Genomic DNA, 12,913 nt, shown 5'->3' with positions numbered 1-12,913 from the left:
TTCAAATTTGTCAGTCTTTGCCCTGAACCTACGCCTTCTAGTTTTTAACAGTCTGCTGTGGGAAAAAGTTTCCAACCATCTATCCAGTCTTTGTCCTCATAAATTTGTATTTCTCTATTAATTCACCTTCAGCCTTCTCCACTCTAACGAAAACAAAGCCAACATCTCTCCTAACTGAAAAGCTTCATCCTTACAAATTTCCTCTGCATTGTCTTCAGTGTAATCCTGTCCTTTAGTGTGGTGACCAGAACCAGTTGTAGATACTTCAAATGCATGTCCGAGGATTCAGCAGGATGTTCACCAGTTGGAAGTATAGACAGAAATGGCAGAGAGAGTTTAATCAGAGCAAATGTGATGTGCTTCACTTTGGCAGGTCAAATGTAAGAGGAAGCTATACAGTAAATTTAAGACACTAAGGATCGTTAATGTGCAGAGGGATCTTGGGGTGCAAGATCTCTAAAAATGGCAACACAAGCAGTTAGTGGTAAAGAAGGGTTTCAGCAGACTTGTCTTCATTGATTGAGGTGTTGAGTACAAAAGTTGGGAAGTCACATTGCAGTTGTATAAACTTTGGTTCGGTTGCATTTGGGGTATTGTATGCAATTCTGGCATCAAGAAGGATGTGGAAGCTCTGAAGAGAATGCAGATGAGGTTCACCAGGATATTGCTTGGATTAAGAGAGTATTAGTCTTAAGGAGAGGCTCAGCAAACTTGTTTTGTTTTCTCTGGAGCATTGGAGATTGGTGAGTGGGGGATGGTGTAATCTGATTAAAGTGTGTATAATGATGAGAGCCATCATGTATTATTAGGGTATAATATTTATTCAAAATATAATTTTGTACAACTCCTCTGAGGAAAACTATGTACTGTATTTGAAAATTGAACATGCCCTGATCATAAAAACAATTCAAGCTGAATTTAATGCTTTTTGTACGTGTACACATAAGGTACAGGTGCGGTGAAAAATAATGAGTCTCGTTGTTCAATTCTGAATTAAACTGAGGCCCAGTGTTTGCAGTCAGAAGTGAAGTAATGATGTTTCCCATGGTCCTTGATAATGATTACTGTGGTGAGATCCTCTGCTTTTGCAGTGACTGCTGTTAAGGGGTCCTCTGGCATTTTGCAAAGGGCTCAAACTGGCTGATTAATTCATGTGATTTCACATATACTATAAAGGTAGTATTAAAAATAAATGCCTTTGTAATACTACCGTTTGGGTGGCAGGGTGGAGTTAAGTCTTTACCAAAGGAGGTGCGAAGCACTTCTTTCCTCTGCTAGTCTGCAGGTCACCCTTGGACAAGGTGTAGCACCTGCTTCACCCTTCGATCAAGGTCACGTGAAGCCATGGGAGCAGGTGATCGATAGTTGTATGAGCAGCTGTGCATATCACAAGTACTGTATACGAGCACTGATGCCAGTCATACAATCTTTGAAGAGTATTGATAATGGCTGGGGTTGCCCATCTTATAAACACACTGCCCAGAAGAAGGCAATGGCAAATCACTTGTGTAGAAAAATTTGCCAAGAACAATCATGGTCATGGCAAGACCATGATCTCCCACATTATATAACACAGCACATAACGACTGAACAGTGTGCTACTATTTTGACTGTATTGTCTTGATCTCCAACAGAATGTGTGATGTATCTTAACACACTAAAGTTAAAAGGCGGAAGAAGATTTCTTCCATACAGATGAGAATGACACCCTTACCATTTAGCCATTATCCAATCATACTTCAATGTGAAACAAATAGCCAAAGGGGAAATTGTACAGCCAGTTTATTCAAATATTTGGGAAATTCCATGTTGACTCCCTACACAATAAATCAGGCTTTAGGAGATCTTAACTGTCAGTACACCACTTTCATGTATGGCACAACCCTCCATATTGATTTGAGTTTTGGAGCCATGTCATAGAGCAATTAAAAGTATGTGATTAAAATGATAGAGTAGCAAGAAGTAAGTGTGGACTGTTGGAATATTCTAGGGTCTAAGTCCTTCAATTTTTCTTTTAATGTAGATTCACTCAACTGAAAAGCCTGAATCTGTCGAATAATAAACTGACAAAATTTCCAGCATCCTTATGTGAAATTGCAACTCTTACCGAAGTCAACCTCTCTTGTAACAGGATACATGACATTCCCGAAGAGATTGGAAACTTAAAGAAGTAAGTATTGTAAAATAATTCACATATAGAAGTTAGATAATTTGTTTTATATGCTAATTCACATTTTGGTTTAACTTCTGATGAAAACAGTTACAGTGCCTTCTAAAAGTATTCAGCCCTTTGTTCACATAAGTGAATATTACAACCAGGAATTTTGATCAATTTAACTGAGAGCTTTTATTTTTGAATCACATGCTCTTGTTTTCACTGTAGAACCCAAAAAACAGGGAAAATTGTAAAGTATGAGAAACTAAAAATTCAAAAGCTGAAATGTCACTTCAAAAGTATGCATCCCTCTTTGCTCAGTACTTAGTTGAACCACCTCTTGCTGCTATTACACACAGTCGTCTTTTTTGGTACTGTAAGCCTATTAGCTTTGCACAGCATGATGAAGCAAGATTCCTCCCTACAAAATTGCTCAAGCTGTGCCAACTTATTTGGGGAGCGACAGTCAACAGAAATCTTGAGGTCTTGCCAGATGTTGGATCGGGTTGAGGTCAGGACTGTGACAAAGCTACTCAAGGACATAAATTTTCTTTGTTTGAAGCCACTTGGGTAGAAAACTTCCTCAGTTTTTATCCAGGATCTCGCAGCATTCATCTTCCCTTCAAACCTGAGCAGATTTCCAGTCCCTGCTGCTGAAAAGCGTCCCCATATCATGATGCTGCCAGGAATGGTGTTAGTTGGCTGATGTATGTTGTTAGATTTGTGTCACACATACTGCTTAGTGTTGATGCCAAAAGGTTCCATAAATATCCTTTTTGTGCATGGCCTTGGAGATTGTGGAGCCACAAAACTTATCTCCAGATGTGGCCACTGACTTGTGCAGCTCATGTCAGTTTGTGGAGAACAATGGCAATAGTAGGAGAGGCTACTGTGGTGCTAATATTCCCTCTAAGTGTAGAGTGACAGTCTGACCTGGGCTATGTGGCCGTGGTTTCATGTTTTTTTCACTTTTTCATGAGGTACTGCACCGAGCTCTGAGGTATGTTCAGTGCCTTTCTGATGGCCTTGTACTCTTCCCCAGATTTGTGTTTCTCTATTATCATTTCCCTGAGTTGTCTTGAATGCTCTTTTGTCTTCATTTTGGTTTGATCTGTTGAAAATCTACCATACTATTGGACCTTACAGAGAAAGGGAGTACTTATTCAGATGTTCCTCCAATTTTCTACATCAACATATTGTGTGAGTTTTGTAAGGTAATATACAGTATTGCACCTGAGGAAAGTAAATATAGTAATTACAAAGAGGATGAATGTTTTTTCAGCCTCTCAATGTTGGTTTTTAATTTTTAGTAAATTGTTGACATTTACTAAATTGGAATTTTTCTCTTGATTCTACATGATGCACAATGTTTTGTAGATTAGCGCAAAAAACCCTACTTCAATGTATTTTAAATTTAGAAAATGAGACAGTAAAATGTGTAAATTGTTGTGGGGACGGAATACTTTTTTCAAGCCACTGTATTTTTTATTCCTCAATTTATGGTTATCTAAATTTTCAAAGCCTATGAAATGTTTGCATAAGTCATCCAGTAGTGCATAACCACATACATGTTCAAACATCAATTTCTCTTCTTTTATCTTTGTAATATCTTTAAATTTATTGAGCCCAAAACAAGAAACAGAATCTACCAGTTTTATGTCTATTGTTCAGCTTTTTTCTGTAATTGATATTGAGTTACTGATATTTATTTTTATTTTTTTAAGAATTATACGATTATGACAGAAAAAGGCCATTCTATCATTCTTGGTGCCGTGATAGGGTAGCAGTTTTGGAGTTCAATTACAGCTCCATCTGTAAGGAGTTTGTATATTCTCCCCATGACCACATAGGTTTCCTCCAGATCAGGGATAGCCAACCTTTTACATTCCATGTGTCAATTTTTTCACTCACGAGTTCAGATGCGCCATACAACTCTTGTACCCCCATTCAATCTAAAAATATGTTAATATAGAACTCGTGCGTGAAAAAATCACATCTGAATTTGTGTGTGAAAAAATTGACGCACGGAATGTAAAATGTTGGCCACCCCTGCTCCAGATGCTCTGATACTAGTTAGTAGGTTAAATTGGTCATTGTAAATTGTCCTGTTTTTAGGCTAGTGTTTAGGTGGGCTGCTGGGCATTACGGCTTGTTGGGTCGTAAGGGCCCATTCAGCTCTGTAGTTCTAAATAAATAAATGCACAATTTAAATATAGATTTCACATAATCTCCTCTTTTTTTAACCACCACTCTCAATGGATCTTTAAGTTGATTTTATGTATTTATTAGCCTCCCTTCTTTTGATTCCCTCAACTATTTTGTGATGGCACATTCTGCAGTGGACCACCTATTAGGAAAGCTGCTTAATTTGCTATTGGATTTACTAAGAGTCATCAGATTGTATTGCATGGAAAGAAGTGTTCTGGCCCAGTGTTGCCCAGTGTCCCATCTGCTCTCTATAGCCCTCTGAACCTCTCCATCCATGTAGCTTTTAAATGTTGTTGATGTACTTGCTTCAAACACTACTAGCGGCTCATTTCCAAATAGATACCACCCTTTATGTGAAAAGGCTGCACTGATATCCCTTATCACTGATATCCCATTACTGCTGATCTTAAACCTATGCCCTCTTGTTTTTAGCACATCCCCTTGGGAAAAGGACTGTGCTTTCACCCTATGCCCCTACATTCAAGGGAATAAAGTCCTAGACCTCTTCTGGCAACTCAAGGCCCCAAATCCAGGCAACATCCTGGTAAATATTTTCTGCATTTTTCCTATAACAGGTTACCATAACTGTAACGCAATACTCTAGATGCGGCCCTGACAACATCTTGTATAGCTCATAATTTCCCAACCCCTATTGTCAGAGCTTCAAATGAAGAAGACCGGCCTGCCACCTTCACCGCCCTCTCTACGTACCCGTGACTTTCAGAAAACTGTGCACTTGTACTCCTAGGTCCATCTGTTCCACAGCTCCCCAGGATCCTATCATTCACTGCATAAGTACTACCTTGAGCAACACACACAAAATGCTGTAGCAACTCAGCGGGTCAGACAGCATCTATGGAAGTGAATAAATAGTTGACATTTTGGACCAGGACCTTTCATCAGGACTGGAAAGGAAGTGGGAGGATACCAGAATAAGAAGGTGGTGGTGGTGGGGAGGAGGACAGGCTAGAAAGTTGATAGGTAAAGTCAGATGGGTGGGGGGGGGGAGTGAAGTATGAAGTTGGGACGTGAGAGGTGGATAGGCAAAGAGCTAGAGAAGAAGGAATCTGATAGAGGAGAGTGGACCACAGGAGAAAAGAAAGGAGGAGAGGCTCCATGGGACAGTGGTAGGCAGGTGAGGAGAAGAGGTAAGAAGCCAGAGTAGGAAGTTGAAGAAAAAAGAAAGGAACGGAGATAAAAAAAATTACAAGAAGTTGGAGAAATCTTCACCTATTAGAAATCTTCATGCCATTAGGTTGGAGGCTACCTAGATGGAATGTAAGGGTTGCTCCTGCAACCTGAGAGTGGCTTTATCATGGCTGAAGAGGCAGCCATGGACCAACATGTCAGAACAGGAATGGTGATAAGAATTAAAATGGTTGGCCTTTGGGAAATTCCATTTTTGCAGATAGAGCAGAGGTGCTTGACAAAGAGCCCCCCTCCCCCCTTCCCCCTCCCCCCTCCCCGGACTACTTGTGGCCCTGAGTGGAGGTGAGGGAGGAGGTGAATAGGCAGATATAGTACTTCTGTCATTGCAAGAATAAGTGCCAAGAGGGAGATTATTGAGGAGGGACACATGGACAAAGGGATCACATAGGGAACGATCCCTGAGGAAAATGAAGAGTTGGAGGGAGGTAAAGGTGTGTTTGCAGTTAGGGTCTGTTGAAGATGGCGGAAGTTGTGGAGAATGATGTATTGGATGCAGAGGCTCATGGAATGGTAACTGAGGACAGGAGGAACTCTATCCCTGTTAAGGCAGCGGACGATGGGGTGAGCTCGATGTCTGGGAAATGGAGGAGATGTAGGCAAGGGCAACATCAGTGGTGAGTGAAGGGAAACCCTGTTCTTTGAAGGAGGAAGATGATATCTGCAGTGTCCTGAAAAGGATACCTCAGTCTGGGAACAGATGTGACAGTGACGAGGAAATGGCAGTTTTACAGGAGACAGAGTGGGAAGAGGTATAGTCTTAGCCTGAAACATTGCTTATTTATTTCAGTAGATGCTGCCTGACCTGGTAAGTTCGCCCTGCATTTTGTGTGTGTTGCTCTGGATTTCCAGCATCTGCAGAATCTCTTGTTTTTTATAAGTACTCCCCTGGTTTGATCTAAAAGCAATACCTCACATCAGACCATAAGACAAAGGAGCAGAAGTCAGCCATTCGGCCCATCGAGTCTGCTTCGCCATTTTATCATGAGCTAATCCATTCTCCCATTTAGTCCCACTCCCCTGCCTTCTCACCATAACCTTTGATGCCCTGGCTACTCAGATACCTGTCAATCTCTGCCTTAAATACACCCAATGACTTGGTCTCCACTGCCACCCGTGGCAACAAATTCCATAGATTTACCACCCTCTGGCTAAAAAAATTTCTTTGCATTTCTGTTCTGAATGGGTGCCCTTCAATCCTTAAGTCATGCCCTCTCGTACTAGACTCCCCCATCATGGGAAACAACTTTGCCACATCCACTCTGTCTATGCCTTTCAACATTCGAAATGTTTCTATGAGGTCTTCCCTCATTCTTCTAAACTCCAAGGAATACAGTCCAAGAGTGGACAAACGTTCCTCGTATGTTAACCCTCTCATTCCCAGAATCATTCTAGTGAATCTTCTCTGTACTCTCTCCAACGTCAGCACATCCTTTCTTAAATAAGGAGACCAAAACTGCCCACAGTACTCCGTGAGGTCTCACCGGTGCCTTACAGAGCCTCAACATCACATCCCTGCTCCTATACTCTATTCCTCTAGAAATGAATGCCAACATTGCATTCGCCTTCTTCACCACCGACTCAACCTGGAGGTTAACCTTAAGGGTATCCTGCACGAGGACTCCCAAGTCCTGTTGCATCTCAGAACTTTGAATTCTCTCCCCATTTAAATAATAGTCTGCCCGTTTATTTCTTCTGCCAAAGTGCATAACCATACACTTTCCAACATTGTATTTCATTTGCCAGTTCTTTGCTCATTCTTCCAATCTATCCAAGTCTCTCTGCAGACTCTCCGTTTCCTCAGCACTACCGGCCCCTCCGCCTATCTTCGTATCATCAGCAAACTTAGCCACAAAGCCACTTATTCCATAATCCAAATCATTGATGTACAATGTAAAAAGAAGCGGTCCCAACACGGACCCCTGTGGAACACCACTGGTAACTGGATTAATATATATCTGGATGAAAAGCCATTTGTCCATCCTCAGCCCATATACCCAGCTGATCAAGATCCTAATGTAATTTTTTATAATCTTATACACTACTTGCAACAGCACTTACATTTGTGTCATCCACATATAGTAATGACTTGTTGAATATTTTGTATTGGCCAGGATGTGCACTGCTTCAGCCAGTGGTTCTGGAGGGAACCTCTAGAAAACAGCATTACACATTGCACCATGGAGTTATTGAACAAATTGTGATCCTGCAGTGCTGCTGGTTGCAGCACTGAATTTCGAGATGGGCCTCTGTCTTTTGTGGTCCTTTAACTGGCTTACTCAACACACTTCCATTCGTTTGACCTAGATGTGAAAAATAGGTGGTTTCTTTTTTTGTAATTTAAACTTATATCAATGTTTTGAATTAGATTTTTGTACATGTTTCGAATTAACAATTTTTTGATTTTCATTTATTTTTTTAGAAATTTATTCCAATTTTTTAATACTATCTCAGGGCCACAGAATTTTACCACATCCGTAGGGATCTCATGGGTAATGCTGAGCATGATCCAGCTTGTACTTTTAGATACCTTCAAAAGTGGAAGTATTTCATATAGATCTTTATTGTCTTGCCTTCTGTTTATTTTAATTTAAAATGTTACTAATACCTTTATCTATTTTCACTCAGTTTTGAAACTGTTCTTGATTAAAAGGAACCTGTTACTAATTTTTTTTTAAACCAGCGCTTCAGGTGTTTCTTCTTCCCCTCCCCCCACCCCACCCCTCACGCCGGTGTTTTCTGAACTGTATCAGCATTTGTGCTTTTCAACAAGTTAGGGTGTTATTTAATGTAAATTTATAGAGAAAATGTATAATTTCTTTTCTTTCCCAGTCTACAGACTTTTATTCTGGATGGGAATTGTCTTCAGAGTTTGCCCTCAGAATTGGGAAATGTGCAACAGCTAATTCATCTTGGCCTGTCCTTCAATGACTTCAAAGTGATCCCAGCAGTGTGTACGATTTTGACAGCTATAGATAAACTTAGCATGGCTGGAAACCATTTGCAGACGTTAACATTGGAAACACTGGGACAGATGACTCATATTAAGCACCTGGATCTTAGGTAAGGATTTATTAAAGTCGAAGCCTAGGGCTCTGTGAATTCACTTAACTGACACAGTCTCTGCAATTTGGTTTGGCACATCATTAAACAAACAAATACTCAGTGTATTAAGATTACTGAGAACTAATCTATAACCAAATATAATCAAAAAGGGTTCAGTTTATACTCAATGAATTTGCAGTAATTTAATCTACTAATAACTAAATTACATATCATTATGCTTTAAATTAAAGATAATTTTCTCAAGTTTCTGAAAACCGGACTTGTCGATCTCAGGGCATGCCTTTTTCTATTATTTTCGAGGGAATGGACTGTTTGTGATGTTGAAGTCACAAGTTTAGGAACTTAGTTAAGTATGTAATTAATTCCAGATTTACTGAAATCCCCATGTATGTTTATATAAATCAGCGTATGTTTTGTATTGTAATGCCTAAAATACCCTATTATCATCCACTGAAAAGCTATGTATTTATCTGCCTATCCATGGCAAATAACTATGGTTTTGCAAACTTGTGCAATTTCTTCCATGTGACCACTGGATGAATCTTGCAGATCCTCTAGATTACATTTATAACAGTTTTGCATCCTCTGTGGAAGTTGCATAATGAATTGTGTTTTTAGATGTTAGACCATAAGGTAAAGGAGCAGCAGTAGGCCATTCAGTTCATCGAGTCTGCCCACCATTCAGCCATAGGCTGATCCAGTTCTTCCAGTCATCCCCACTCCCCTGCCTTTTCCCCATTCCCTTTGATGCCCTGACTAATTGAGAACCCATCTATCTCTGTCTGAAATACACCAATGACTTGATGTCCACAGCCACTTGTGGCAACAAATTCCACAGATTTACTACCCTCTGACTAAAGTAATTCCTCTGCATCTCTTTTAAAAGGATGTTCTTAAATCCTGAAGTTGTGTTCTCTTGTCCTAGACTCCCCTACCATGGGAAATAACTTTGTCATATCTAATCTGTTCAGACCTTTTAACATTTCTTTCTTTCTTTCTTTTTAAATCTTTTTATTGAGTAAGTATACAAAAAAGGTAAGCCATATAAACATTAATACAATGTTAAAATATAATAAAATTCCAAAAGATAACAATACCAAAAAGAAAATACTACAAACAATGTAATTTAAGCATAAGAAACCAAGATAACATAATAGTATACTAAATTTTATATATATCAATGGAAAAAAAAGAAAAAAAAACCCCCAAAAAAAAACCCACCGTGCAGCTAACTAAAAGCAAGGCAAAGCAATGGGCTAACTTGAAACCAAACAGAGTTAAACTTAAAATCACGTCCTCAATCCCGACCTCCATTAAAAACAGTGAAAAAAAAACAAGAAGGGTAAATGTTACATTAAATGAAAATATCGAATAAAAGGTCCCCAAATCTGTTCAAATTTAAATGAAGAATCATAAAGGTTACTTCTAATTTTCTCCAAATTCAAACATAAAATCGTCTGAGAAAACCAAAAAAAGGTAGTTGGAGCATTAAGCTCTTTCCAATGTTGTAAAATACATCTTTTCGCCATTAAAGTAAGAAATGCAATCATTCTACGGGCTGAAGGGGAAAGATTACTAGAAATTTTAGGTAGTCCAAAGATAGCAGTAATAGGGTGAGGAGAGATATCTATATTTAATACCTTAGAAATAATATTGAAAATATCTCTCCAAAAAGTTTCCAAAGTAGGGCAAGACCAAAACATATGAGTTAAAGAGGCTATCTGCCCCGAACATCTATCACAGAAAGGATTAATATGCGAGTAAAAACGCGCTATCTTATCTTTGGACATATGTGCTCTATGAACCACTTTAAATTGAATTAGGGAATGTTTAGCACAAATAGAGGAAGTATTAACTAATTGTAAAATCTGCCCCCAATCATCCACAGAAATGGTAAGCCCCAATTCCTGTTCCCAATCTACCCTAATCTTATCAAATGGAGCTTTCCTAAGTTTCATAATAATATTATAAATCATAGCCGATGCACCTTTCTGACATGGATTAAGGTTAATTATCGAATCTAAAATATATATAGGAGGAAGCATTGGAAAGGAAGAAAGTATAGTACTTAGGAAATTTCTAACTTGTAAATATCTAAAAAAATGTATTCTTGATAAGTTATATTTATTAGATAATTGTTCAAAAGACATAAGGGAACCATCTAAAAATAAATCCAAAAACCGTAAAATACCCTTAGTCTTCCAAGTTTGAAAAGCGCGATCCTTAAAAGAGGGAGGAAAAAATATGTTACCTAAAATAGGAATCGCTAACCCGAATTGATTAAGATCAAAAAATTTTCTGAATTGAAACCAAATGCGCAAAGCATATTTAACTATCGGGTTAGAGACCTGCTTAAGACGTTTCGAATCAAAAGGAAGAGAGGAACCTAAAATAGAACCAAGTGTATAACCCTGAACAGATTGTAATTCCAATGCTACCCATTTAGGAATAGATAGTATGTCCTGGTCAAGTAACCAAAATTTCATATGTCGAATATTAATAGCCCAATAATAAAATCTAAAGTTAGGTAATGCTAAACCTCCATCTCTCTTAGCTTTCTGTAAATGTATTTTACCCAGTCTCGGATTCTTATTCTGCCAAATAAATGAAGAAATTTTAGAGTCAACTTTATCAAAAAAAGATTTAGGAACGAAAATTGGTAATGCCTGAAACAGATATAAAAAATTTTGGCAAAAAAAACATCTTAACTGCATTAATACGACCAATCAAAGTTAAATATAAGGGAAACCATTTAGATGAAAGTTGAGTAATATGGTCTATTAATGGTAAAAAGTTAGTCTTAAATAAATCTTTATGTTTACAAGTAATTTTAATCCCAAGATATGAGAAGTAATTATTAATCAATTTAAATGGAAATTTATAATATAAGGGAAGATGTTTATTAATCGGAAAAAGTTCACTCTTACTAAGATTTAATTTATAACCTGAGAAAAGACCAAATTGTGCTAATAACTCTAAAACAGCAGGAATAGATCTCTCAGGATTAGAAATATATAAAAGTAAATCATCAGCATAGAGTGATAATTTATGGGACTTTAATCCCCGAGTTATCCCAGTAATATTTGAAGATTCTCGAATAGCAATTGCAAGAGGTTCTAATGCAATATCAAATAATAGGGGACTAAGAGGACAGCCTTGTCGAGTACCACGAAAGAGAGGAAAAAAAGGTGAGTTTAAAGAGTTAGTACGAACCGAGGCTACAGGGGAGTGATATAACAGTTTAATCCAGGATATAAATTTCAAGCTAAAGTTAAACATTTCAAGCACCTTAAATAAATAAGGCCATTCTACTCTATCAAAAGCTTTCTCGGCATCTAAAGAAATAACACACTCAGGAACATTTTGTGAGGGAGTATAAACGATATTTAACAATGTACGAATATTATAAAAAGAGTAACGACCTTTAATAAAACCCGTTTGGTCTTCCGAAATAATAGAAGGAAGTACTTTTTCTAGTCTATTTGCTAATAACTTAGAAAAAACTTTAGAATCAACATTTAATAAAGATATTGGTCTATAAGATGCACATTGAGCAGGGTCTTTATCCTTCTTTAGTATTAGAGAAATTGATGCTCTATTAAAAGATTCCGGAAGTTTACCAAGTTTCAAAGAAGCCTCAAAAACCTTATAGAGCCAAGGAATCAATAAAGAAGCAAAACATTTATAAAATTCAACGGTAAACCCATCAGGGCCAGGAGCTTTCCCCAGATTCATAGAAAAAATAACATTCTTAATCTCATCCATTGTAATGGAAGTATCTAATAAAGAAGACATATCCTGTGAAATCTGAGGGAAGTCTAACTTATCTAAAAAATCATTCATATATTTAGAATCTCGAGGAGACTCTGATTGATATAAAGAAGAATAAAAATCACAAAAGGTTTGATTAATCCCCACATGATCCAATATCAATCGATCATTTTGGTTATAAATCTGATTGATTTGAGATTTAACATAATTAGATTTCAATTGATTAGCCAGCAGCTTGCCAATTTTATCACTGTGAACATAAAAGTCACTTCTTGTTTTCTTTAATTGGTTTACAATCGAGGACGAGAGTAGTAAACTGTGTTCCATTTGAAGTTCAGTTCTTTGTTTGTATAACTCCTCAGAAGGAGCCATAACATATTTCTTATCAATTTCTTTAATCTTGTCCACAATTGCCATCTCCTCCTGCTTCTGTTTCTTCCTCAAAGCAACGGAATACGAAATAATCTGACCCCGAATATAGGCTTTAAAAGTGTCCCAAAGAGTGTT

At 37.9% G+C, this 12,913-nt stretch overlaps 1 protein-coding gene across 2 annotated transcripts in view; it reads left to right on the top strand.

Moving 5' to 3' along the window:
* LOC134356222 (PH domain leucine-rich repeat-containing protein phosphatase 2-like) overlaps positions 1-12,913 on the top strand; it is a 132,962-nt gene that overhangs the window by 70,989 nt on the left and 49,060 nt on the right. For both annotated transcript variants that reach the window (XM_063066997.1, XM_063066996.1), the window contains 2 exons: positions 2,024-2,170; positions 8,402-8,632. In XM_063066997.1, coding sequence (XP_062923067.1) covers positions 2,024-2,170; positions 8,402-8,632 — 378 coding nt within the window. The remainder of the gene's footprint in view (positions 1-2,023; positions 2,171-8,401; positions 8,633-12,913) is intronic.

Source organism: Mobula hypostoma, chromosome 14 (assembly GCF_963921235.1).
Source record: "Mobula hypostoma chromosome 14, sMobHyp1.1, whole genome shotgun sequence".
NCBI lineage: Eukaryota > Metazoa > Chordata > Chondrichthyes > Myliobatiformes > Myliobatidae > Mobula > Mobula hypostoma.
The sequence above is the reverse complement of the archived record's forward strand: the minus strand, read 5'-3'. Positions and strand labels throughout refer to the sequence as shown.